At 33.8% G+C, this 26,610-nt stretch overlaps 6 protein-coding genes and 1 non-coding gene across 9 annotated transcripts; 5 read left to right on the forward strand and 2 right to left on the reverse strand.

Moving 5' to 3' along the window:
• The first annotated feature begins 91 nt into the window (after positions 1-91).
• LOC123306283 (peptidyl-prolyl cis-trans isomerase B-like) lies at positions 92-1,388 on the forward strand. The gene is made up of 3 exons (XM_044888190.1): positions 92-377; positions 447-654; positions 1,003-1,388. The coding sequence occupies exons 1-3, from the start codon at positions 270-272 to the stop codon at positions 1,320-1,322; spliced, it is 636 nt and encodes a 211-aa protein (XP_044744125.1). The 5' UTR covers positions 92-269; the 3' UTR covers positions 1,323-1,388.
• A 232-nt stretch (positions 1,389-1,620) lies between these two features.
• LOC123306823 (guanine nucleotide-binding protein subunit beta-5) lies at positions 1,621-4,170 on the forward strand. Its single transcript, XM_044888979.1, has 9 exons — positions 1,621-1,999; positions 2,055-2,191; positions 2,263-2,381; positions 2,435-2,561; positions 2,621-2,764; positions 2,830-2,970; positions 3,058-3,154; positions 3,289-3,455; positions 3,645-4,170. The coding sequence occupies exons 1-9, from the start codon at positions 1,885-1,887 to the stop codon at positions 3,654-3,656; spliced, it is 1,059 nt and encodes a 352-aa protein (XP_044744914.1). The 5' UTR covers positions 1,621-1,884; the 3' UTR covers positions 3,657-4,170.
• A 244-nt stretch (positions 4,171-4,414) lies between these two features.
• Positions 4,415-12,909, reverse strand: LOC123306771 (neuroplastin). 2 transcript variants are annotated; one of them, XM_044888909.1, is made up of 7 exons: positions 12,591-12,909; positions 8,735-8,855; positions 7,959-8,137; positions 7,764-7,874; positions 7,501-7,704; positions 6,646-6,807; positions 4,415-6,562 (listed from the first exon to the last, which is right to left on the reverse strand). In XM_044888909.1, exons 1-6 carry the CDS (start codon positions 12,655-12,657, stop codon positions 6,668-6,670), a joined length of 822 nt encoding a protein of 273 aa, XP_044744844.1. In that variant the 5' UTR covers positions 12,658-12,909; the 3' UTR covers positions 4,415-6,562; positions 6,646-6,667. The 2 variants fall into 2 exon arrangements, with proteins under 2 accessions (XP_044744844.1, XP_044744843.1); XM_044888908.1 differs by having other exon boundaries at positions 6,672-6,807; positions 12,591-12,906.
• Trnap-agg lies at positions 11,103-11,174 on the forward strand. The gene has a single exon. It is a non-coding gene; the product is annotated as a tRNA-Pro (tRNA).
• Positions 12,910-13,874: 965 nt separating the features above from the next.
• Positions 13,875-16,918, forward strand: LOC123307877. 2 transcript variants are annotated; one of them, XM_044890350.1, is made up of 2 exons: positions 13,875-14,080; positions 16,158-16,918. In XM_044890350.1, exons 1-2 carry the CDS (start codon positions 14,042-14,044, stop codon positions 16,857-16,859), a joined length of 741 nt encoding a protein of 246 aa, XP_044746285.1. In that variant the 5' UTR covers positions 13,875-14,041; the 3' UTR covers positions 16,860-16,918. The 2 variants fall into 2 exon arrangements, with proteins under 2 accessions (XP_044746285.1, XP_044746284.1); XM_044890349.1 differs by lacking the exon at positions 13,875-14,080 and adding an exon at positions 15,907-16,021.
• Positions 16,919-17,388: 470 nt separating this feature from the next.
• Positions 17,389-19,255, forward strand: LOC123306896 (peptidyl-prolyl cis-trans isomerase FKBP8). The gene is made up of 5 exons (XM_044889086.1): positions 17,389-17,805; positions 17,863-18,068; positions 18,189-18,492; positions 18,611-18,823; positions 18,911-19,255. The coding sequence occupies exons 1-5, from the start codon at positions 17,515-17,517 to the stop codon at positions 18,989-18,991; spliced, it is 1,095 nt and encodes a 364-aa protein (XP_044745021.1). The 5' UTR covers positions 17,389-17,514; the 3' UTR covers positions 18,992-19,255.
• Positions 19,256-19,284: 29 nt separating this feature from the next.
• LOC123306894 (MTOR-associated protein MEAK7) lies at positions 19,285-24,031 on the reverse strand. The gene is made up of 6 exons (XM_044889084.1): positions 23,789-24,031; positions 23,597-23,728; positions 23,320-23,544; positions 22,589-23,096; positions 22,089-22,315; positions 19,285-21,865 (listed from the first exon to the last, which is right to left on the reverse strand). Exons 2-6 carry the CDS (start codon positions 23,723-23,725, stop codon positions 21,554-21,556), a joined length of 1,401 nt encoding a protein of 466 aa, XP_044745019.1. The 5' UTR covers positions 23,726-23,728; positions 23,789-24,031; the 3' UTR covers positions 19,285-21,553.
• Positions 24,032-26,610: the final 2,579 nt, after the last annotated feature.

Raw genomic sequence — 26,610 nt, forward strand, 5'->3', positions numbered from 1 at the left:
GATTCCTCCAGAGCAAAGCTCTTTGTCCAGAGTCTCTGATTCCTCTTTGTTTGATGTCAAATCAAAGTTTGATGTTTAATTTGACGTTGGCGAATTAAAATTTTGATAGATGAATCAGTGGTGGGTGGAAGAAGAGGACGTGGACATTGGAAGGAGAATCGATTCAATAACTTGTAGCTTAGAGACGCTTTTTCTCTCCTAACTAGTCGGTTCGTTCAGTGCTGCGCCAGTTATAAAATTCTCACTTATCCCTAATTATTGATTCAACAATGGCTAATTTTAAGATACTAGCCTTGGCGTTTTGCGCCCTTTGTTGTTTAGTAAGCGCTGAAACAGAAGAAGAAAAGGCTAAAAAAGGACCCAAAGTAACTGATAAGGTAAATATCATCTGGTTACAATGGATGGTATCATTTTGTAAAAATGTATTTGATTCGTTCCATATATAGGTTTGGTTCGACATCAAACGTGGAGATGAGAATCTGGGTAGAATTGTCATTGGATTATTTGGGAAAACCGTTCCAAAGACCGCCAAAAATTTCAAGGAATTAGCGCTGAAGGAACAGGGTGAAGGATACAAAGGAAGTAAATTTCACAGAGTCATCAGAGATTTCATGATACAAGGAGGAGATTTCACCAAAGGAGATGGAACTGGAGGTGAATATATAATAAATATTTTCAAGCAATTACTCAACTTCGAATTTAATATATTTGGGGTTAAGTCTGAAAGGTCAATAACTTGCTACATCATCATTGATGATAAAAAACCAGTGGATATGCACTATTCAATACACTTCTCTTACTCAGTCTACACTATTCCAAAAAGGTTTCTGTGTACTTTTCATTCTTTATTCTGACTAAGCAAAAATGCTTTGTCAGAAATATAAAAAATTGTTGAATGTTAATAATTTTTGCATTCAAGGAGCTCAAAGTTGAAATAACAGATCAGAGTTGTTGTCAATCAATAGATATGAACCTAGTGGATCATTATTTAAATATTTTCAGGCCGCAGTATTTATGGTGAACGTTTTGAAGATGAAAACTTCAAGCTCAAGCATTATGGAGCTGGATGGTTATCTATGGCAAATGCTGGAAAAGACACTAATGGATCTCAGTTCTTCATCACAACCAAGAAGACTACTTGGTTAGATGGTAGACATGTTGTTTTTGGTAAGGTTCTCAGTGGAATGGACGTTGTCCGAAAAATTGAAAGTACAGAAACAGACAGCAGGGATAGACCTCTTAAAGATATAACCATCGCTGATTGTGGAGCTGAAGAAGTTGCTGAACCTTTTGGTGTTTCTAGAGAAAGTGCTAGCGAATGAATAAATAAATATTTTTATTATGTTCAACACTTTTCTGCCATTTTTGAATAAATACTTTTTGATACATATAGTCTATCTGTACCATATCGAAATATAGGAATATTATTCATATTCAGGAATTTATCCATCAAGTGGATTAATTCATTTTTCATTTCCAAAATAAACGAGTATATTGCACTTGTCAGCTGGAACCTTTATTCAAAGAGGAAGTTTCCTCTTATCCACTTTGCTTTATTACAGATCTCTGTAATCTGTGGCTGTCAGAGAAAACTTTCTTTCTGATGGCTGTCAATGTCATTATTCTACCAAATTTGTCGTTTTTTGATTGACCTTCAAATTTGAAATCATTATTTTGGATAATCAGAAAATGGGTGTATAATATATGCAATCTTCACATAAATTTACATATAGATATAGCAAATTATAAGCCTTCAAAAAGTTGAGATTATAACAATTTTCATCATGCAATCCTTTTGAGTACTGATCAATAATCTTAGTACTGTGGGTTCCATTTTACAAGTAATATTTTCATGCAATATATTGCCTGAAGTAATCATCAATCATGTGTGAGGTAGAGACGAAACCTCCAGTAGAAACGATAGAGTCACTAACGAAGGAAGCGGAAGTATTGAAAAAAAAATTAGAAGATGAGAGGCAAAAATTGAATGATATTACTCGTAAGTTCACGACTACAGTGGACTAAGCAATTGATTATATAGTTTCAATTTTTAGTGGCCACAGTTGCTGAACGGCTGGATATCATAAATTATATGAATATTAAGCCCAGAAGGACTCTTAAAGGGCATCAAGCTAAAGTATTGTGTTCAGACTGGTCTCCAGATAAAAGGCACATTGTTTCTTCATCTCAGGTATTTTTCTTTTTCCTACCCTATCGATATGATAACTTGGTTTCCATGTTTCATTCGTTCCATTTCACCAGGATGGTAAGATGATTATATGGGATGCTTTTACAACTAACAAAGAACACGCAATCACTATGCCTACTACATGGGTGATGGCCTGTGCATATGCCCCATCTGGAAATTTGGTAGCATGCGGGTACTTCTAAGGTGTTGTACCAGGAACACTATTTAATATTAGTATGATTTCAGTGGACTTGACAACAAAGTAACTGTTTACCCCCTCAGTTTAGATGAGGATGTCAATCTCAAAAGAAAAAATGTAGGTACTCATACGAGTTATATGAGTTGCTGCATATTTCCCAATTCCGATCAACAGGTAATCATTAATAGTGTGTGAGAACAAAATTGTAATTTTCTATTTGTAATTTTTGTTAGATTCTCACGGGAAGTGGAGATTCAACATGTGCTCTTTGGGATGTGGAATCTGGCCAGTTATTACAAAGTTTTCATGGACATTCAGCAGATGTTATGTCTATTGACTTGGCACCTTCTGAAACTGGAAATACATTTGTTTCTGGGGTGAATACATTATTGAGATTTGACTAAAAAAATTTCAAATCACCAGCTATACAGATATTTTTCAGAGCTGCGACAAGATGGTTTTAATATGGGACATGAGGTCCGGCCAGTGTGTTCAATCCTTTGAAGGACATGAGTCTGATGTTAATAGTGTTAAATTTCATCCAAGTGGGGATGCTGTAGCTACAGGAAGTGATGATGCTACAGTAAGTTTTTATTTTTGATTACATGTTTATATTTATACTCAACAATTGAGTTCCTTTAAATAAATTTTACAATGGAAATTTTTTTAGTGTCGGTTGTTTGATTTGAGAGCAGATAAGGAAATTGCTATATACAACAAAGAGAGTATTATTTTTGGTGTGAACTCTGTTGATTTCTCAGTATCAGGTAAATCTCTTTGTGTTTTTCTTAGTAGCTTCTTAAAACTAATGTTCCTTTCTCCATGAAATATTCTCTTGTAATGCTGTACACTGATTTAAGAAAAAATCAATCAGTTATATTAAATTTTCTCTTCTTTATAGGTCGTTTATTATTTGCTGGTTATAACGATTACACAGTTAACGTGTGGGATACTCTGAAATGTGTGAGGGTTTGCCTTCTGTACGGCCATGAAAATCGTGTATCTTGTTTACAAGTATCGCCAGATGGTACAGCCTTGTCTACAGGATCATGGGATTACACTCTTAGAGTGAGTAAAACTTCACTTTATTTTGTATGTCATGAATGAACCTACAAATTTTGTCTGAAAAAAAATAATTATGTACTGAAAGCTGTCAATTCAAAGCTTGATAATAAGCAATAAGGAAAATTCTGAAGAATTTTGATTAAATTTCTCAGGGCTTGTTTTAATTTTTTACTGTTTGTTTTGTATTTCCAGGTTTGGGCGTAAACAGACTAATTGTTCAAATAAGACTCCATGTGAAATAACAATACCAAAATAGTTAATTGTAGAAAATGTAATTCAAGAGGTTAAGAAACATTAGAAAAACCATTGTAGTCGAAAGATTTAATATTTTTGTTTTGATCAAATCTTGCTTGATAAAATTTGATGTTGAAAATTGTAGTTCATAAATAATCTTTGTTATATTGAATAATTGTTAGCTGTTCACAACTGTTAGCAAAGGTTTTGATGCCATATAATTATACTTCTTATCCTAAAATGGCTTGTTCCCACTAGGAAACAAACTACTGTTTTCAATCAAGTATCTCTAGTCAAGCTTTTTTGTGACGTAATGCTATATGCCAAATATAATTCCATATTAATTTATTAGATAATTAGCTCGAAATATATATTACACTTACTATTCCAGTAATTTAGATATTCTTTGTTGTACAAAATGTAAATTTATTAGTTATATATTGTTAAATATTGTTTTTATTTAAATATATCATAAAGAAGGAAATTTTTTCATCTGTGATCGATGCTTGAAAGGTTGTTCAACAGTTTACTTGAGCATTATGATATATCACTTGCAATTGTTCATCAAACATTCATTTATCACTCGTGATTCATGAGCTATTATTCAATGGTCTATCAAAATTGATGGCAATATAGAAAGGTCAGAAGGTGAGATGTTATATGAACACACATTTATAGAAAATGAGGATGGAAGCAATGGAAAGAGAGGTACTAATGAAATAAACAACTTTTTAACTAGTTGAAGATTTATTCAAAACATGGTAAATAATCTCTTTGAGATGAATCTTGGATGCAACAACTTGCTGCGCAAATAAATCCATAGATATTACTTTAATTCCGCAATATTCATCACAGTACAATTATTTTACATTGCGTCACAAAATTCAATAAACAATTCATCAACAACATGTTTTCCGTGCAAGCACCAACTTCATTAATAAGTACAAGGTCAAGAGAACTTTCTACAATGGAAATTCAAATAACATTTTCACGAACTGAAAGAAAAACAAATTTGTTAAATTTTTTTTAGATAGGACACGTTCAACGATTATTAATCAGGAAGTTTATCGACATTCGACTGAATGACTTTCGAAAAACTGTAAGATGAAGTTATACCAATACATAGAGAAATTCAGATTATATAATAATGCTTCATTGATACTGAAGGCACTGTTTAATATTTAATTTATCAAGAAGAGAACCGATATAAATCTATTTCATGAAAAAATTGTTATTTGGAAAAATTCGAAGTCAATTTAAAACTCATCAGCCAATAACCATCTTACAATTTTATTTCATCAGAACGCGCCCTAAGATAACGCTAATATGTTTGCTTAAAGGGCATTATTTTTATATTTTATCAATATGGGCTAACTAATGTCACTGATTTGTTCCTAATGATTTGCGAAGGAATGTGATCTGTGATGCTCAAGATTATTTACTGGGAAGGAATGAATTATTTATCAATGAATTAATAGTATATTATGAGGGGGTATCTAAAAACTACCACATCCAGTTTAAAATTTCGTGTCATTTCTTTGAGAAAACTATGTTAAAGTTAATTCTTCTAACTTCCAAATGAAAACAAGGAAATAACACAACGATCTTAATGTTATCAGGCGAATCAAGCAAATCTTATCAATATTGTTTATCACAACAAGGAATTTGACCAAGGAAAATTATTACAGTCGGTTATTAATTCAATCACAAAGTTGGGGGAACCAGTTGACTAGAATTTATATCAGTTCATCTCAACATAAAGTCAATTTATTTGTAACAGTACAACTCACTTTTCAACAGATATAAATTTCAATATTAAACTTCATTTGAAATAACAGAATATTCAACACTAACAATTTAACCTAAAAATAGATTTATTTGGTACATGAAACGAAATGAATGAAGTCTTTTAGTTTTTGAAATACTGATAAATAATACTATGGGGTTGACGCAGACACTATTCTCAACAATTAAGGCGTTTGAATGTTTAATTGCGAGGTGGCATTAACGAAAGAATTTCTTCATATCACGTGTGATAATTTTCCCTTCCGGCTGGCTTGATTCGATTAAACAAAATGATAAGATTTTTTGTTTCCCGAAAATGTCCTATGCAGAACAAAACAGAATAATCGGTGAAAGTTTGGCAGTTTTGCATCAATGAATAATCAGCATACGTTATTTTAGCCCTGTTGATTCAGAAAAACTCAATTATCTCTCTAATTCTAGAATGTACAATGTGTATGAAGCATTACTAATGTCGCAACAAGTGAGGTGACTTATCTGGAGTATAAGATGAATGACAACAGTCAGAAAAGGAGTTAATTTTTAATATTCCTAAGTAGATAGTTTTTAAAGTATTGAATGCAACGTTTAAGCTCATATATTATAAAACATAAAAAATAAACAACAGTCCAAATGTGCATAATCATATATATGAAGTTAATTTTTATAAACAAGTGGGGCGGTTTTGTGTACATTGCCTTACTTTACCTATATACAAGAGTATGCTAACAATTCAAGTTTATCGGTCTCACAAGTTGCAGGTAGTATATTGTGCCAATAAACAATTGAAAAAAAAAATAAGTACTGACTAAGAACTAAACTAGTATTATCAAAAAGCTGCAACTCGTAAGGCTAAACTGTGGTTTAGAGCTTAGGAAGATCTTTAACGGGTAATAACTTCTTTGTACAGTATATGCAATTGGCTTGCAAAAAACCAATCCGGAATTGTCTCTAAACATAAATAAATTAAAATAAATGACGAAATATTGGATTTATTGATGGTTTTTTCGATTGCCAAATTATTACTAATTTGGGGCAGAATTCACTGCCTATGTCTCAAGTTGGAATCTTTATTGTGATCTGGAGTATTTTTTCTGAAAATGAAGAATCACACATTTTTATCCATTTCAAGATAAACAACTTTATTATACAATTATAAATGATAAACGACGAGTACCATAAAAAAATTGTCGGTCTACTCACTGATCTGGGCTCTGATCTGTGTCGCTTTCTTCGAGTTCTGTCTTGTTTCGCTTTTTCTCGTATATCAAAATAATGGCACATAATACAAACACTTCGGCACAGATACCCAGGAAAGGCCATAAAGCAGCATATTTGTCTGAAAAGGGGAATGATTACAAAATTATTTCTCAAAGGAGCAGGGTAACAAATCTACAAAACGGGAAGTTTCTTCATATTAGGAAATTTCTATGTTTATGGAAATTTCATCAGAAGAAACCATAGAATTTGCGGAGTCCGGCTAACTTCACATTTTATGAAAGGAGGTGAAGATAGCTAGAGACATGAGCGTAACATCCGACTGGGCATTCACGATTGAAAATGACCAATGACTTGTCATTTTAGCATATTTCAAGGTTTTATTCGATTCCAACGGATTTTATCGTCTTTTTCGAGGTAACAGCACATAGAAGATATATAAAGCTTTGATACTACCATAGAACACGTTAGCAGTTGAGATGTTCTGTGATGAAACCATAAGATCAAAATAACAACTCTGAAATAAGGTCTGAACTTTCCTTGAAAACACTATGAAAATCAACACTTGGATTCAATAGCAGGCTCAATTCTAAGAATTGTTAATTGATTAAGGCATAAAAAGAATGTTTTTATTGTTAAAGTCTTTTAGAGTATTTAGGGTGGCAAGCATTTCTGATCTCTTCCATTCAAATATTTCAAAATCAAATCTTCAAAGTTTTCTACTGCGATTAGGTTGATCCAACAACCCACTTGCAATTTTGATGGTTCAATGCCCGATTGGTCATTAAGAAGGAAAAGAGAAAAATATAATCACCTTTAACCCTAACCATACAGGTGTCATTGACAGTTTTATATCCATATGGTGGCTGACCGACACATGTATAAACTCCTCTGTCCCACATCTGAATGTCGCTTTTGACCAGCACAGCATTATCAATATTTTTTTCAGTATCTTTCTCGAATGTAATTCTATCATCTCCGATGTCATTCACATTGGTTTCATTCATGGTTTCATTGGCTATAATAGTAAAAAAATTGTTTGCACTTATTATAATGAAATGTTCAGTGGTCACTCACAATAGAACCAAGAGATTTCAGAAGGTGGTTTTCCCGATACTATACACTTAATTTTCAGTACTTCAAGTTCTACTGTGTTGATGCTTCTTTGCACCTTGACTGAAGGCTTGGCTGAAAAATATAGAAGTTTAAAATGGGCGTTGACATTCAAGCAGATTACCTATAAAAATATTCGTGTGGAAAATTAAAACTCACTGAAAACTTCAATATCAACCCCTTGCGAATTTTTGTCATCTTCCAAAGCGCAAGTGTATTTAGCTATATCCTCCTCCCTGGCATCCCTGATTTCCAGTTTGTATATAGTTCCCCTCTTCGATGTCCTGTATCGGTCTTTGAGTGAATCGACATCTTCAATAAGTACGTCATTTTGTTTCCTGGAATTCAATTTTACGGATTCAGTGACCATGATGGATGAATGAAGTTTTCGAGAAAAATATAAAAGAAACTATAAAAAGCGTGTAAAATGTAACACATCTTCAGTATTCGCTATTTTGTAAAAAAAAATGCTCAAGCAGGTCAATTTTTATTTTAAATTCTCAACATTTCATTTATAATTGAGGAGTTTGCAATCCTCCACGAGGATAGAATTGTAGTTCAGTTTTTTAAATGACAACCCCACATTTTGTATCAGAAATTGATAGACCTTTTGTTTCTGAGGATGATTTAGTAATTGATGGTTTTTTTATCAACCCTGTTTTATTACAGGGATGAAATGGTTAAAACTATTGCATGCGAGGTTTTCCTTCTTTTTTAATTTCAGGCCATCAAACTAAGTGTTCAAGTTCAAATATGTATATGTACTTATTTACCACTTAGTAACATCAAACGGAAATACTTTGAGTAAATGAGATAAACATATTTATCATTTAAATGGATAGGCCAATATAATTAAAACAGACACTTCGTCTCTGATTACAATATTGAATGCATCATGATAAATTCGAAACGCTAGATAAATTTAAGAGACTTACCATTCTACATCAATTTTTGCATTCTTCTCATCGGATGTAGCATTACAAGAAATAACGATTTGTTTACCTACAGAAAACGTAACTATTGGGAGACCATCCTGGTACACTGCAGATAAATGCACTGCAAAGAAATACAAAAATTTTAAAAATTGTCTGAAAACGCCTCACCAAATTTGTAAACATATTCCATCGGTTTAAGTAAGAAAACGAGTTAACTATGCAAGTATAGCTATAATGGTGAATTATTTATTCTTTAATATTCATTTGTATCCAAGCTTTTTAAGTGGTACAATAATTTTCAAATTGTCGTTGATGTTATTATAATACTTTATACCCGAGGAAATAGCAAATATAACAGAAGTGGGGGTACGTTTTCAAAGGCCTTTTGTGAAGCTAAATGATTTCTGAAGGTTCAACATCAAAGCCAATAATCAGGAGATTATTATTTCGTCAGTACGGATTCATAAACATCGCAGGAATGGAAAATCATCTCTCGAATTGTGTACAAAGAGCTATTTGTTTGCATTGTTTTGATGCAAGTATATACGTTCTCATATGAACGGCATATGGATTGAGTTCGAAAGACTGTGTGTTCTTTCTATATTAATCTGCATTTCAAAAGTTAGGATAAGGTCATGTTTCTGTTTAATGGCCAAATATTTGAAATAATGTAACAAATGCTCAGTGTATATACAAAAATAATTTGAACAAAGTATATTTCAAAATTAGTGAAAAATATCACATAAATTTTTGCGAAAATGTACATTTCTTGTTCCTGTATATATGCGACTAAAAACCGCTAGATTATAACCATAGAAAAATTCGTCTATGATTATAACGTGATTCATTGATTCTTCCATCGCGGAGAAAATTTTTATAGGATGTCATAGAATCCGGCATCTGCTGCAGGGCCGTGTTTTCCCCTGAAATCCTATCTCAAGGGTAAATTGTTTGGTACGTAGGCTAAAAAACGAGGAAAGCCGGAAACAGGGAACGGCTTGGGGATGTCGAAGGACGATTGCGTTTCACATTATATTCGAGAAACGCGGCGCCAGTTTTCCTCACAATATTTTCATAGCCACGAGAAAACAAAGAGCCATTATCTTGAGGCTTGATTAGACCAAACCATAAATTCCGAATAGAGAGGAAGGTAAATATACTTATCATTAAGTCACAATCGAGCTCTTTCCATCTTATCGATCCAATATTACGTGAAGTATAACGCACACAATAAATATGAATTGCCCACAAATTGCTGATAAGTATGACAATTTTGAATCAGATATTTGTTGAAGTAATTCATCTTTCTTTAGGAAGAAACACAACTAATTTGATGACTGATTAGGGTCTTATTGTAAATTACCCTGTAGGTAGGTATAAACATGATGATACTAAGAAATAACTTTAATCCGAACTTGTTATCGTAGGTGTTAACTTATTTTCTTCACGATATCATAACAACGTGGGATGTTTGGTAGGACACTATTGAAATGAATAAAATGTAGATATACATAATTGAAACGAGGAAAATTTTCGTATTATTCTCAATATGATACTGGTAATGTTTTAATTACTTCCCAGGGCGTTGCAGGAAATCCGTCAAGCCAAGGTCCTTGACATTAATTTCTACTAGACAAATCGATGAAATTGAGCGGATGGAAATCATTGTAGCTGCTGTTTCGTTCCATTCAATTTTCGGAAAATTCCATAGGAAAAATGAAATGTGCGTTGATTGAATTAAACCCATTTTTAGCAGAAAACGCCTACCTGGATTGGATTTAAGGGATAAACTATTGACGAAGAGGTGAAAATGAGAAGTGCAGACCATTTAAAAAAAGCAGAAATCGTTGGGCGATTCACATTTCTGTTGTTTCTTCCAAACTTCCCAGAAAGACTTCGTTCCAAGGAAGTTGTTGATCCATCAGAAACATTATTTATATCAATCATCAAATATTCTCAGATATCGGTGAGCAGTTTATATTTCAATCGAGAATGAACGAACTCTAGTGTTAACTTTTTACTCTTACAATTGAAAAAATATTATCGAATGGCAGTAAAATTCCAATAACTAGGAATAAACAATGTATAGTGTGAGAACCATTACAAAAGCCATCAAACTCGAATACTTCCTCGGACAGACCATTCGTTATGACTCATTAAAATGTTTATGCGATCTATTGTGATTAATTCAAACTTAATGGAATTAGCCTGAAAATAGCGCGGTTTTCCCACTTGGGACTTGGTCGCAGTGAACGTTGTAATTAGTGGACATACTGGGCGGAGAGAAATATGCTTCTTTTTCGAAAATAAGGCCAGTTTTGTGATGCTTGATCAAATTAATCGTAAAAAATTTGCTTAACTATCAACTGGCTCGTTGGTCTAGGGGTATGATTTCCGCTTAGGGTGCGGGAGGTCCCGGGTTCAAATCCCGGACGAGCCCAAAATTTTTTGTCGAATGAAAATTTGCACAATTTTGTGCAATAATAATATATGTGAAATATGTATGGGATGTGTAAGCAAACTTTTCTCAAAATAATACCATTCTAAGGCGGAATTTAATTTTTGGAATGAAAAAAGATATCCTTGAATGAAAGAATGGAGAATAAACCGATAAATGGGTGTTATTTTTGGTCTTACGAGATATTCGTAACTCTCGATAAATTCTTTGAAAATATTCGGATCTTAATAAAACAAATAGACCATACCTCTCCCCAGGTACTATGATAACGTATAAACCCAATGTCAAAATAAACGAATGTGTTCAGTTTATATTGAGCATCACTCACAGGAAGCGTATTTTTTCGGAACTAGTACAAGGAAGATGATGAATTTCCAGCATCATTTTCCTTTATAATACCAAAACCATATTACAAAAAAACTGTAAATGGACAAACACAATAAGAAAACTGAGGTTAGGAGTGAAACAGATTAATATTTCGGTGAAAAACTAGACGAGATTCTCCAAATTTTTTATGAAGAAGTTTATTTTCAACGTCCAATATATTAATAACACACCAGACAATGATAAGCGAGTATTTATGGATCAAAATATTTGAACTTGGGACCTAGAACTTATTCTTAAAGGACTCGCATAGATGTTCATACTCAAAATGAGAAAACTCTAGTTATATCAAAATTATTGCTCCTGTTTCATGCATTTATAAATTTGGATGACAAATCTATCTAAATATTTGTTCAGAAGCTAACCCATAAGTAATGGATATATATCCTTGAATAGGAAGATAGAAAATCGATTATCCCTAGCGATTCAATTTACACCTATACCTTGATAATATTAACTGGTACATACTGGAATAAAATACTCAAGACTGGTATGAATTGTTACTGAGAATGATAATCAAATGTATCAAACACAAAATGAAATATCGATGGGAATCAATGAGATAATGAAGTTTATTCTGTATGATAGTAGTTTGTACTTCAATATATCAAGATTCTCACAAATACAAGAGTTATTCAAAAATCAATATTGAGACTTCGATTATTAACAATTCAATCTCAAAATATGGAGATAAAAAGGAGTCGAACGTAATCATATGAGAAGTTATCGAAAATAATATGAAAAGAAACAAGAAAGGGGACACTCATGACATGATACTATGCGTCAACTATTGTCCAAAGAATAGATTCTCTTAATTTTGGAATAAATTACTTCAGCTATGACTAATCTACGATTTACCAGCGGCGAAACGGATTATTACTCGGATTCTTCGAAATAAACCTTGGATTATCAAATGACCTATAAGAAATGAGCAAGCCCGTAGATAATAATTAGTGGACCTATTAATAGTCTGATGGGAAACACTAACACAAAATATTTTCCAATCTCACTTACCTGCAGAATAAACAAAGTCGACGAGAAATATAGAACTGAAAATACAACACAACACCGAAGATTTCATTTTTGCTGGGATTTCTCTGATGCAAACACCTCGAATTCGTTCGACCGCTATTAGGAACGCCTATACATCCGGCACCACTTGGAAGAAAACCGTCAAAGGGAAAATCGTATCATGTGTCCAGGAAAATGAAAGGGGGAAAAATAAAAATGGCGATACCCTCACTTCGCCCAACGATCAGCAATAAATGGCACAACTATTTTTATGTAACCAGTCGCTCCTTGACGTCATTAATCGTCATTGAAAAGCATGCGCCCATCCGAGATTTCCGTGAAACAATGTCGATGTCAAAATCGGAGCTGTCAAATAAAGTTGTCCCAGCGAACCACAGAATATATTTCAGCACCTGTTATGCAAAGATTATAGATATAGATTATATACTCTATAATCTTTGCTGTTATGGTGCAGGCGTTCTTGTGCGATTGAAAAATTATTCGGTGCAGTCTTTTCGGAAGGGGGAGTGACGTCATATCATATTAGAAGAATATTTATCAGATTGTTTCCGAATGAAATACTACTGAATGTGTATCTTCTCCGATTAAAAAATGAGAGAATTCTTGATGACAGCTGATGGCGAATGCTCAACCAAACTCTGTAAAGAATAATCAAATATGAAATCAAACAAAACCATTCCAATGAATGAAACAGTTTTTCCAGTCATTCTTTCTACATTCATTTCTTTTATAATCAACATCATCTTCCTAGACTATTTTTATTGAAGATCTAGCGCAACCTACTCACCCCTGATCCATATAACAGACAAGACAAATATTTAACAAAACTATTCTTTTTGAAAAAATTGTACGTTTTAAAATTGGAATAATCTTCTATTTTTTCTCCGTCCACATCCTAAAAAAGTGCAGAGATTATAAATTTTATTAGAAAGACAAAACTGAAATTTGCCGATTTCCAAGAAAATGCCTGGACTCTTAAAGTTATACAGCTCGCATGACCTAAAATGTGTAATATTTCTACATAAAAACTAGTTTTAACTTATATATACCTATGTATATGTATATATCATACAGATATCCTAATGAATTTCATTTAATGGAAATAACCGTTTTAAATATTTTACACTGATGATGTTTTAATCTTTCTAATTAATATGCGGGACCATCATCGTCCACCCAATGAACCAAAAGATTGGCGCGTTTAACATAATAAAATAATCTACAAGGCAAAACGCGTCCGCAATAACAATTCCTACGATAAAACGGCAAAATATGTTGAAACACCAAAAAGTGGGGTAGATCGTCCTCCCTTTCATTGATATGTCCAAAACAGAATAATGATTAGCTTTTATTGGTTTGGGATCATCATCGAACTAGTTTTCAAAGTTCGTGGAGTCCAGTAGTTCGGTTGATTGGTTTAGGAGTTTTACATCATGTTCAAGATACCTTTGTTATTTATTCTGCAGTTTCTGGTGAGCGAAATTACATTTGCCTGCCTTTGACCTATTTTAGATCACATAAAACCAATCATACCCATTATTCCAGAGTAAAACTGATTCATTAAAAAAATTAATAAGTATCTACTTCATGAAGCTGTGGTTTAAGATATTACCAAACTATTTCGAGTGGTAATTTTTCTCATATATTCCACCAAAAAGTAAAAGAAATAAAATCTGATAAAGTATAAATGTATTTCTGAATAAAATCCTTTGAATTTGAGTTATATAACACCCTTAAAATTTGAGCACAAGCTTGATTAAAACTTCGCCAATCTGAAAAACTATTTTTACGAACATTTATTTACTTGTCCAATATTTGTTCTACAAAAGGGCCAGCCTTACTAGTCCAGCAATAGAGTGCGAACGAAAATTTAATTTTTGAGGACTTTTTGGAGCTTGAAAACTTCAATGAATCACTTTCAATGATTCCACTTCAGTAAACTTTTTTCTTTATTCTTAATAAGCCTTAAACTTATAAACATAAATTCTGAAGTCTACACAAATTACTATGTAGAGGTTTTGAGAATATATTATGTATATCTCGACTGGTGAAGGTGTGATTATAGATTTAAGGGAGGTTTCATTGCACTGCTACCTTAAGTAAGGTCTATTGTGCAACCCACATTGTTACATCTCCAAGTCCTATCAGCAGCCTTCTGCACGCCATCAAGGTTTTTGTTGCTTTATTGCTATTAAATTGCATTCAACCACAAATTATTTTATATCACAACTTACTAACGCTTTCATTTTACGCACTCTTCGATTTGACCGTATCCAAATTCATTTGCTGCAGAGTCGGCAAAGTTCAGAAGAAAAAGCGGTCTTGAAAGATTTCGATGGAAGAGCATGCTCTGTTTTCTTCATTTGGTTCGAAATTTTTCTCAGACTAAAACGGGTTATCATGCAAATTTTTACTGGCAACGAATCTTTTTTCGCATACTTCAAAGATGTTCTTGTAGACCCTGACAATGATATCGGGATACGGTGAACTCATTATTATGCCGTTGTCGTGGATTGGTCACATAAACGAATCCCGCATGCATAATTAATGGGGAATCTTTCATATTGCGAAAATCGATAAAGTTGATTGTCCTGAACGAAAATGATTTGACACGTATTAAATTGTGAGCGCATAAGGATTTCAATAGGATGTTTCATCATATCTTTCCAAGTTGATGTACGATCTGTTGTTTGGATCGCGATCTAGTGGTCTATTTTTGTACTTTTTAACGACTTCTTTATGCGAGAGATTGCTATCATCAATCGTAAACACTTGAAATTTCCTATTGGCTTTGTCGCTTTGTGAATGCATTTACAATCATGTTTATTGTGCTCAGAAGGAAAATTTCTGAAAATGCTATGGTTGAAGAAAAACTTTCTCTTGAGTTTGGTACGGATCTTCCTCCAATAATACTCCATATTTCGTGTCTTCGACACCATAGGCCCCAATTGCTTTTGTCTCTCACTTTAAGCAGTCTCAAGCGAGACCTCTTCAAGGGTGGTGCAAATACATCCCTCTTCTACATATAGAGGATATCGCCTGAGCACTAGCTTCTGCTTTCACGTACCCTACAGGAACGTTCCTGATACACTTCTATGGTCTACAACAAACAGGCTTCTTGTGATGTTCATGTTGTGTGTTGTGCCTAAGATGTGTTTTAGACATCTTAGTTGTGCCCATTGAACTAAAGAACTTTAGTTCAATGGTTGTGCCTGAACATTGAACTCTATGGGAACCCCATAGAGTTCAATGTGCCTGAAGGTCACAACAAAGAGTTAATCTTTGGACAAAGAGTAACAACTCTTTGCTTTGGACCAACTTGGTTCACTGATGACTCTGTGTTATTCACAACCCCCATTATTCTTATGATGAGAAGGATCTTTGTCGACTTATGGAATTTTTGTCAGCATAGTGTGAGTCTGTAACTACAGCCCGGTGCAGGCACCTCAAGTAGAAGAAGGGCCTCATCGTATAAACTATGAAAATTGCAGGGAAGCTTTCAGTTTGCAATTGCTCCTCACCAATTAACATGGTTTTTATTTTTTACAGGTAATCAACCAATATGAAGCCAAACCTTTCCTCTACAACGTGGCCAGCGTACTTACTTCAGCCAGTAGTGCCAGCTCCGTCCCACAAAACAGCGAAAATATCGCTGATTTGAGGAAATCTGACAGACAAGTGATTAGACCAGAAACACCCCTAGTTGAGGAGAACGTGAACGGATTCACTTTCAACGAAGATCCCCAGACCAACAACGGATTTGTGCCTAGCCTCATCCAAAAGAAAGTGAGCAAGATATTGAGGAAATTTCTATACATCAACATGTTCGCTAATTCTGGCAGCAAACCCACTACCACTACAGACGAAGACTTTGACAGGGAGAAGGAAGAGTTCGACAGAGAATTCGAACAAGATTATGGGAAAAACAACACCAGCGTGAACATAACTGGAATTCACAGCGTAATCGACGTGGTACTACCTTCAAACATCACCGAGGAAATTTCGGTACATCCAAACGAAATAATACTTTTCGACGAAAACGGTATAATTGAAAAACGCAAGGAGATCCAAAAGATTACCGACACTAAAAAGAAAAACGATAGGTTACAAGATGTGGGAATATTAAGATTTTCTCCTGGTGACATCGGCGTCTTCTTCACGGAGTTGTTTGGAAGTCTGGTAGGTTTGGCTTATGGCGCTGCAGCACAGTTTAACCGTCCGACTGGAGGACAAAATCGAGCTCTCATTTAAAATTGAACACAGTGATATTTTTGGTTTTGATTCGAAGATGTTTTCTGTGAATAAAACAATGCAAGACATTGGTTGTTTGTTCTCTCCTTCCCTTCCCCAATCCTTCGTCATATTGCAGATCATTATGATCTCTAAGAAAGGTTCATTGGGGGAAAATAATGAATCAGAAATTTCCGCGAGCATTTCACATCGCTTTTGATGGGAAATCGATTTTCTTCGAAAAAGAGCTTAGGGACGGGATATTAGTGCTCCGTGGGGACGACTACCGCGTATTAAAGCCTCAATTTTTTTTTTTTTTTTGAGCAGTTTGCGGGCCTGTTCCGATATTGCTGGTTTTACTGGCCAGTAATCGAATAACAATAGAACTCAAACGACTGGGCCAATAGGCATCTTCTCTGAAATACTGACAGTACTGTTCAGGAATATCGGAACAGACGGTGCATCACATTCAAAATTAGTCCGCGAAGAAATAAAAAATACACTCTTTTTTTCTTCTGTGGTCAGAGTGTTCATGTCAAAAATAAAATTTTCCGGATTTTCCCGTTTGACATTTGGTTTGAGGTTACCTAAATTTTCGTCATTTGTTTTGTGTAACAGTCCGTAATTTTCTTGTCCTGTTTAAACCTTGAAAAATATTTAAATACTCTAATTGAAAATGTCTATCGAAAACGAAGAAACCAACAAACAAGAAGTTTGCCAAGAAAGCGCAGCCAGTAAAACAGAAAATGACTTGAACAAGGAAAACGTTGAGAGTGAACGAGTCCAAGATGAATGGATTGATATATTGGGAAGCGGCGTAATAATGAAGAAAATTTTGAAGGAAGGAACTCCAGATACTCGTCCTCAAAAACAACAAACTTGTGTCATCAACTATGAATTATTTGTCGAGGAAGATGACATAATACAGAAAGAGGAAAATTTTGAAATTGATTTAGGGGACAATGATGTAAGAAGGTTGAAGGTTCTGTATCGCGTATATTCTAATTATCTTTTTTTTTATAAGGTTATTCAAGGTTTAGATGTTTCCATTGGATTGATGAATGTTGGGGAGACATGCATTTTGAAAATACAGCCACGCTTAGCATTTGGGAGCAAGGGATTACCACCGAAGATTGGCCCAGATACGACAGTTAGCTACAAAATTGAACTGATCTCTGTCGCAGAGGAAGAGCTTGAGTCCATGAGTATCACCCAGAGGAAAATAAAGGGGTAAAATCTAACATGAGTAACATATTATTGCTCCCTAATTCCTCTGATCAACCTACTACATGCAAACTATGGACTAATAATGAAAGAGGAGTCTGAATGATCGGAATTTTTTTTTTTCAGAAACAAGAAGAGAGAAAGAGGCAATTATTGGTATGGTAGAGGGGAAAACAGTATTGCCATTCAGTGTTATAGGAAAGCTTTGGATTATTTGGATGAAGTTGAAGGGGGCATTAAATTTCCAGAGTCCAATGATGAACTGTCAGATTCTGCTCTTCAAGAATTATTAGAAGATAGGATAAGTGTTTATAATAATATGGCTGCAGCACAAATCCGAATGGAGTCCTATGATGCAGCTTTAATCTCCCTGAAGACTGTATTAAAATGTCAGCCTCATAATATCAAGGCTCTCTTCAGACAAGCCAAGGTATGTGATTAACAAATTTAGAGGATTGAAATTGAGATGTAAACTCTCGAAGTATTTCTCTGAAAATTATCAACTGAATTTCTGTTAGTTCATTCAAAAAATCTATTGAATGTTTTAGGTAAACACAGCTAAAAACGACATAGGATCAGCAATGAAATCCTTACTAAAAGCTAAAGAAGTGTCACCTGCTGATCCTGACATCAACAATGAGTTAACTAAATTGAACAAAATCATTGAAAAACAGAAAAAGACCGAACGGGAACTTGCAAAGAGGATGTTTGGGAGCAACAGTACCAAGCAGGGCAAGAATGAACAACAAAATTCTAAGAATGTAAGAATCAGATCTTACTTCAATCCTGTCTTTACTTTTTTGTATTCAAACATTATTATTGTCTTACTAAAAATTTTATTCTTTAAGGTTTACTATTGGGCTACAATAGCAGCTAGTGTAGCAGTTGCGGTGGCAGGGTTGGCTTCATATCGCCTCAAATATTTTTAGCATTTTTTTTTGAGAATACAAAAATGATGATACAAATTTTGAACCTGTTTTCCTTTAATAACACATGAGATTGAAATGCATTTAGTGTTGATTTATTTGCTGATGGATGAAAATGTTCATTTACTCTACTTTTTATATTTGTTATTTTCTATACAGTTTAATTATATTGATTGAAAGGTCTGATTATATTATGGTGTCTGATTAAGTTGTTGTGGTTATCGTCTTCATATTGTGATGTTTATTAAATAAAAGAATGGTTTAGTTTGTTTGTTTTTGATTAAAACACATCAAAGTAACCATAAATAATTTTTTTATTGCGGATAACAAAACGGTGAAAAAGTATCAACAAAGTATATCTAAAACACAGGAGCTTGGATTATGACACTGAAAATATCAGAAATACATCATGATGACTAGCTCAGGTTCACAAATAACAATGGTTGTGTAGGATGCTCTTTCCACAAGTGGGAATTAATGATTAACAGCAGTTACGTTGAAGAACTGCTTTTTGGTTTCCTGCCGTTGAAGTCTACATTGGTATACAGGTTTCATGCAAAGATTTCAGTAAAAACAATTTATCAAAAAAGAACAAGACTTTGATAAGAAAATTTCAGATTTCAACAGCCAACAAAATAAGTAACAATAATAAAAGCTATAAAAACAATGTTAAAACGATTCTTGTCCAACCATGGAATTTTTCAGTATAGAAAATTTATTATAATATTGCATGAATACAAAGTGTAAATCAAGGGTTGACTTATTTTTATTTTAAATTTCATTAGTATGAAACATTCAAAACGTTTTGCCTTTCAAGTTTTTATTTGAGCAACACAGTCAATGAGAACCTGCCAAGGCAAAAAAAAAACTGTTTCTTTAAATCCTAGCATATTTGGAAACGAAGAATTTGTCTGAAACAAGTTAAAACGTCTAGTCTAGTTCAAGAGGTTGTCAATATTGAAAATGAAGTGAGATCGAATTATGTTGATTGTTGATTTCCAAAAAAATAAGAACGAAATATTTCCTGTTACTTATGAATTGAAACAGGATAGTAAAAATGTATGCTTTAATATGAAATGTAATAAAAATCTTCAAAAGACGTTTTCATCGTGATTAAATTTTTTCAAACCAATGTTTAATACATTTAAGACGGCTTAAAAATAAGTCATATGTATATTATTATATATTATATATAATTTAGTTATAAAAATGTAATACATATATTGGCATTTTCAAGGTTCAGTGTCGACAACAATCAGTAAATGCTTTTCTCATATGTGCATTTTCACTCTAATGGATAAATTCAATTGAAGCATTTTGAGACATCGATACAAACATTTAGTGTATCACTCCATACAAAGTTTTGAGAAGATAAATTAGATTGAAAAATACTTGAAATATGGGTCACAGTGCCACACAATGAATTTTGTTGTTGGTGATATAGAGTTGACTTAATTTTATGAGAAGGATTGATTGAATCAAAATGGGACTATACAGGGTGTTTTAAGCAAAATGTCCACTAGAAATATCTGAGAACCGAATGAGATTTTTTGAGAGTTTATGGACCACAATGAATGGCAAATAAACCTTAGTAAAAATATCATTCAGAATCCCAAAATGAAAGAAAATTTAGCTAATTCCATTTGAAATAACAAATTTTAACTCAACTTCTGGTATAACTGAAGTACCAAAGAGATGAGAATATTTCAGTTGAATAGATCCCTTCATTATGATCCATAAACTTTCAAGGAAAATCTCATTCTGTTCTCTAGATACTTCTAGTGGACACTTTATGCGAAACACCCTGTATATACAAGAAAAGATATCTGATTATCAGTCAGATGATAAATAGAGTCATAATAAAACATCTACTTTGAAGAAAATACGTGATAAAGAGGAATCATCACAGTTAATTCATATGAAGATTTGTCCAAAAATAGACAAAACCGAAATAATATATGATCCCTATTGATCTACAAGTATATGCCTATGTGTCATTTCAAGTTGCACAATGAGACTGTTAAGGGGCATGCTGAACTTAAAATTTTGGGTTGTGTGAGGGAACTATGAATTTTCCTGCATTATTCCCCCACAGTAAAAGTACTTACCTCTCATACTTTTTGGCAGTTTTTTCTTCTTTCTTGAGAAAAAAGATCGAAATTGCATGAAATTCTGCGAAAATGATTCATTAGTTGAAGGCTCCAATTATAAGAGATCAATGATACTTGATGAGAACCCATAATAAATGAAATATTATTTTCATTTGATTTTCCAATAATTTTTTCGCAATCAATTGAAGAGAAATTGAAGACTAGGTAAGATATAAATGCTAGTTGATGATAAAATGAAAATCCACTAACCTCAAAATATGAAAAGAACACATTTGAATTCAAGTTTCACTTTCGATGGACAGAAAGCCTCACCAGTATTTTCCACTTTTGGTAGTTCAAAAGTACGTATACATACTTATATAAAAAACTCTAAAAGAAATGGCACCATTTGTTTTTTGAAAACTCTTACAAACATTTTTGTCTCTGATATTTCTCGGTTGTGTTACCATTGGTATTAATTGTGGTGATGTACAAGAGGTGGAGCCTCTTCCATTCCTTCGCTGTGGGTTCCCCTACCGATCATTTTCAGTAAGGCTTTACTTTCCGGATGACCTATTTGTCGTTCATTGCTTTGTCCTCTCTTCAGTTTAGATGATGGGGAAGGTGGCTTTCCCAATCCCCAGACTTCAAGATGCCTATAATGGAACTCTTTATTCGCCGACATTTGTTGATAACCAGAATACGTTGTGCAAGATTCACTAGTATGTCCTATTCCATATTCACTGTCTAACCAGAGTCCACAATAGCCATGCTGACCTCCCATAGCCTTAAAAAATGAAGATAAGTGTTAGTGCACATATATAATTTTAAATTATACCGGATGTCCTATCGAAAATGCCTTTTATAGGTTTATGGAGAAATATATATTGGATGTTTGAAATTTCATATGAAGACCTTAGGCAGATGAACCTTTCTCATCAAAACATATATTTCTTCATAAACTTATAATGGACACTACTAGTGGGACACCCTGTATATAATCCACTCACCAACCCATTAGGTAGGGTGTGCTGGTGCATATTCAGATATTGGAAATGTTGATTGTATCCTGTAGAAGGGAATATACGCATCCTTGGGGCCAGAGTGAATAAAAAACTGCTGTCGTTACCGAAAAACTTGGGATTCAAAGTCCAATTTTCTGGAGCGAAACCACCAAAGATGTAACCATTCTTATCTTCTAGAACCAGCACTGTTGGCCCTTGATCAATTATTCTTCCTGAAAAATCACAAATTTTGGACTGAATCGAGAAAGAAAAAATCAACAATTTTCACCCAATTTTTTTTGAACTTCGAACTTCATAATTAAAACATTACACTTCTTCATGTCCAAATTAATCAATACGCAAAATTTCAGGGAAATCGTTCGAAAATTGTCGATTTTTGTTCCTTATCAACATATCTCAGTTAATCAACTACCTAATTTTCATCAAAATGTGACAGATTCTGATAAGAATTGGGTTTAGTAGAGCGTCAATCACATGACTCTTACCTATCAAGGTAGAAAATGATTCACCATGTATTTCCGAGCTGAATAAGAACCTCCAGTCAGTTTGAAACTCTTGAGGAAGATTAGAATTCATAAAAATGATTTGGTTCAAATCTAAAATACTTGGATATGATGGTATTAAATCTAATCCTCTACAGGTTGGAATTAAACTCCTATCTTTTGATTGTAAATCTCTATCAGTGGTGTCATCTTCTTCATGGGAAAAACTTGCTCTATCTGTAGGTTTTTCTTTCTCTTTGTGCGACATCTTATATAAATGATTGAAAACATAGAGCAGTAGTTGTCCTAATAGGGTACATGTTTGCAACCAATTTTCCAGTGTTATTTTAGTGATACTTTCCCCTACAGAAAGGTCCTTGGACAAAGATTCTCCAAGACGTTGAATATTTTGAGGAGCAATAAAGCATCCTTTAGAGAACCAAGATTTATAATGTCTGTTGTTCGTAACTTTTTGTATTTTCATGTAGGATGATACTATACTTTCAACATACTGAAAATAAAATTCTCATTACTCCTCTCACAAATAGGATCTTGAATTCTACTGATCTTTATAAAGAAATTGGTTAGAGAAACCAAATCATCAGAAAATCATCCTGAATATCTCCAAGGTGAACTTTGACTTCACCAGGATGAATAGCTGTGTGTGTATTTCTATGAAGTTATGAATTGGCTAAAAGGGTTCATAATAATTAAAAAAATTAAGGGTGCATTACCTCTTTGACTAGAGAATAGGGTAAGTCACAAGTTTCACTTTCTGATTTACCCAAAGATTTCAAAAGAACTTTGAATTTTTCATCAACGGTTCCTCTTGTACAGAATACATACAATTCCGCAAATGCTGATAGAGAAACGAAAGGTTGTTTATCTTCCCCAATACCAAAAAGGTAATTATTTATGTACTGCAGAAGACGTTGATCAATTTGACTACCCCATAATTTCTGGAAATATAGCAATGAATAATTATCTTCAACTATCATATTGGGATCTTACTGTCAAGTCGTCTTCTTTGATTCTATCAGAATTTTTACTTATTAAGCGGAATGAGTTACTAACAATATTTTGCTCATCTTTAGATAAAAAATTACACTTAGCAGCTTGTTTTTTACTACTGTTTCCCATTACCTGAAATTACATGTTCGTTATTTCATCATATATTCATAATTTATGTTTAAGTCGTCTTACAAATATTGTTTGTGAATATATTGTTTAATTATTGAAGTTTTATTTATATCTTGACCCCATAAATTTTCATGTGATTTGAAGGAGAGAAGAGATGGAAGATAAACCGAGCAGCGATAAAATACCTCTTATCCCTTCCTGGAATTTTTGAATCTATTATAATTTCATTAATGTGGTTCTGAAATCAGAGAAAGGATGAAATAATCATAATTTTGTTTGACAATTTGATTTGAGATTTGACCGACTTTTGAAAGTCAAATTAGGGGTTGACATTTCAAGGACATCCATAGAAAATAATCGCATTTTTTCCGCTTCCTTGACGGCTCCGATATACGAGGGGCGCTTAAAAATTATGTCCCTATGTGATGAGCTGCTGAAATGAAGCTGGCAATTTAATTCAGAGCTCGCAAATACCTACTTTTGATCCTTCAACTTGAAAATAAGACCCGAGATTGAAAAATGCTCTCATAAGTCCCATGTTTGAGGCTGCACCAAATTCGTTCTCACTGCTTGATTCTGCCAGCCTGTCCAGAAGAGTGCTATTCGTCTTATGTAATCCTTAAATCAGAGACAGGTTATCTCTGTCAAATATCGAAGATCTTTGCCCAATATAGCCATGCACGTTGTTCATCTGTCATATCAGCGTGCTGTGACCGATCTTTCACTATAGATACTACCAACTACCAGAGAGACAAAGTTTGTTTCTGGATACTACTACCAGGGTCAGGGTCAATATTGTTTGAAGCTGAGCTTTACTATGCCACGTCCTGAATATCCTGTCAGAAGAACACAGATTACAGAGTAGAAGAACAAGCAACGATATACAGTCGAGCTGTACATCTAGAAAGGCTCGATTAGAACGGACCTAGAGCATCCTGACTATAAGTCCCTGCCACCCTTGAGGTGCTGTATGATAAACTTCGTCTGTCTTCTTCTCCCTCCTTCCCTTATTTAGAGATAACCTGTGTGGAGCGTTTCAGCAAAGAAAACAATATAATAGACGGTTTTACTGTTGATGAATATTCGCATTCAATGTTATTAAGATCCTTGTTATTTTGATTAATTTGTATTCTACCTTGTTTATCACTTTTACTGCTCAACTCATTATCTTAACATAAACACGATGGCACTAAATGCCAAAATGAATTGTAATATAGAAGTTTACGATAATAAATAGAGTTATGACACATAAAATGTTCTTCCTGTTGCCATTCGCATTATTTGCAGTTTGGCCTCCTGTCGTTACAGTAGACTTGAAGCTAATTTAATGGCGTAAAAATATTTCTCCATTTTACGAACTGGAATTTCTTCAAAGATGAATCTACCACATAGCTAGATATTTGGTTCAAAAGCAGTCCATTCAAAGGAATAAGTGATATACCCAATTAATGAGCTAGGTCCACCACATGACCGTATTGCTACTAAGAGTACCTACTCCGGTACGAGTTGAATAGTCGACAAATGATTTGAAGCAAGAGATAAATCTTTTGTTATGCCAACTAGTGACACTAGTGAAAAAATGGATAGATATCAGTTTTGCTTTTTTTTTTCCAGACTGATATTAAAATATCAATTAAGATGACTGTGGTATAGGCAATCATAATAATTGTTATAATTTACGTGAAATCACATCAAAGATAGAGCGATTTTGAACAGTATCGATGATTGGTTGTCCGCACTAAAAATACGAAAAATATCGCATATTTTCATCCATATACATCTTCATCGTGGCAATAAATATCTCGTGAATTATTACTTGTAAAACTGCCAGACCTATACCAGTAATTAGATAATTCACTGCAATTTGGAATGCCTACATGTATGCAGAAGAGAGTGAAATATTACTTCGAAGTAGCTCTTAGGCTACATTAAATTTAGACTCGGAAAGGCAATTTTATATGACCCTAAGTGTTCTGCCAACGTCCTTGTTGAATATCTGATCAATTTATTTGACTCGACTCGCTCTAAATGCTGTAATTCAGGCTGGAATTCCTGAAATTGATTTCGAAAATTGTTGCTCGAGTACTTTGTGTAGGTTTTGTTTCATGTTGAGTCTTTGTCCGAAGGCTGGAGGAATGGAACTTATGGGGTAATAGGGAAGCTGAACTACTGGCAATCGAAAATTAGAAGAATGGGTAGGTAATATTATAAATTGTCTACACTCTACAGGGTGGGCAAAATTCGATGGGATCGGGCAGCTCTGTAACCGTAAGAGCTAGGGAAGAATGGATGGCACGTTTACGTTTCTTACCTCGATAAAAAATGGCCCTAACCGCATCCCCCTATCTTTTTTTGTTTTCAAATTATAAGTAAAACTTTGAGTATTCAAATACCCAATGCATTTTCGGCTCTTTGAATTGGTGCCCCTATTTCGTAAAGTTTCACTGATATCGAAAAACAAATGTTACATTCTGCAGACACTTTTTATATAGAATGCAGTGGCGTAGTCAGAGATTCTTTTCAGTACGCCACTTCAATGAAAATAACCTGCCAACTTTACCGAACTAGTTTTAGAGTTTTTATTTATTTTTATTCAGTTCGCCCTAGTCAAAGATTAATCTTTGACTACGCCACCGAATTCTACATAGAAAAGTGTCTCTAGAATGTTACATTTGTTTTTTGATATCAGTGAAACTTTATGAGTTAGAGGCACCAGTTCAAAGAGCCAAAAAAAAATGAGTTATCACTCTACCATAAGAACACCATCGAATTTTGCTATTATGGTGTACAGGGCGGGCAAAATTCGTTGTCTACTGAGGGGATCCCGAGAACCATAAGAGCTAGAAGAAAACGGATGAAACATTTCTAAGCTCATATTTTCCGAA

This window comes from Coccinella septempunctata, chromosome 2, assembly GCF_907165205.1.
Source record: "Coccinella septempunctata chromosome 2, icCocSept1.1, whole genome shotgun sequence".
In the NCBI taxonomy this organism is placed as follows: Eukaryota; Metazoa; Arthropoda; class Insecta; order Coleoptera; family Coccinellidae; genus Coccinella; species Coccinella septempunctata.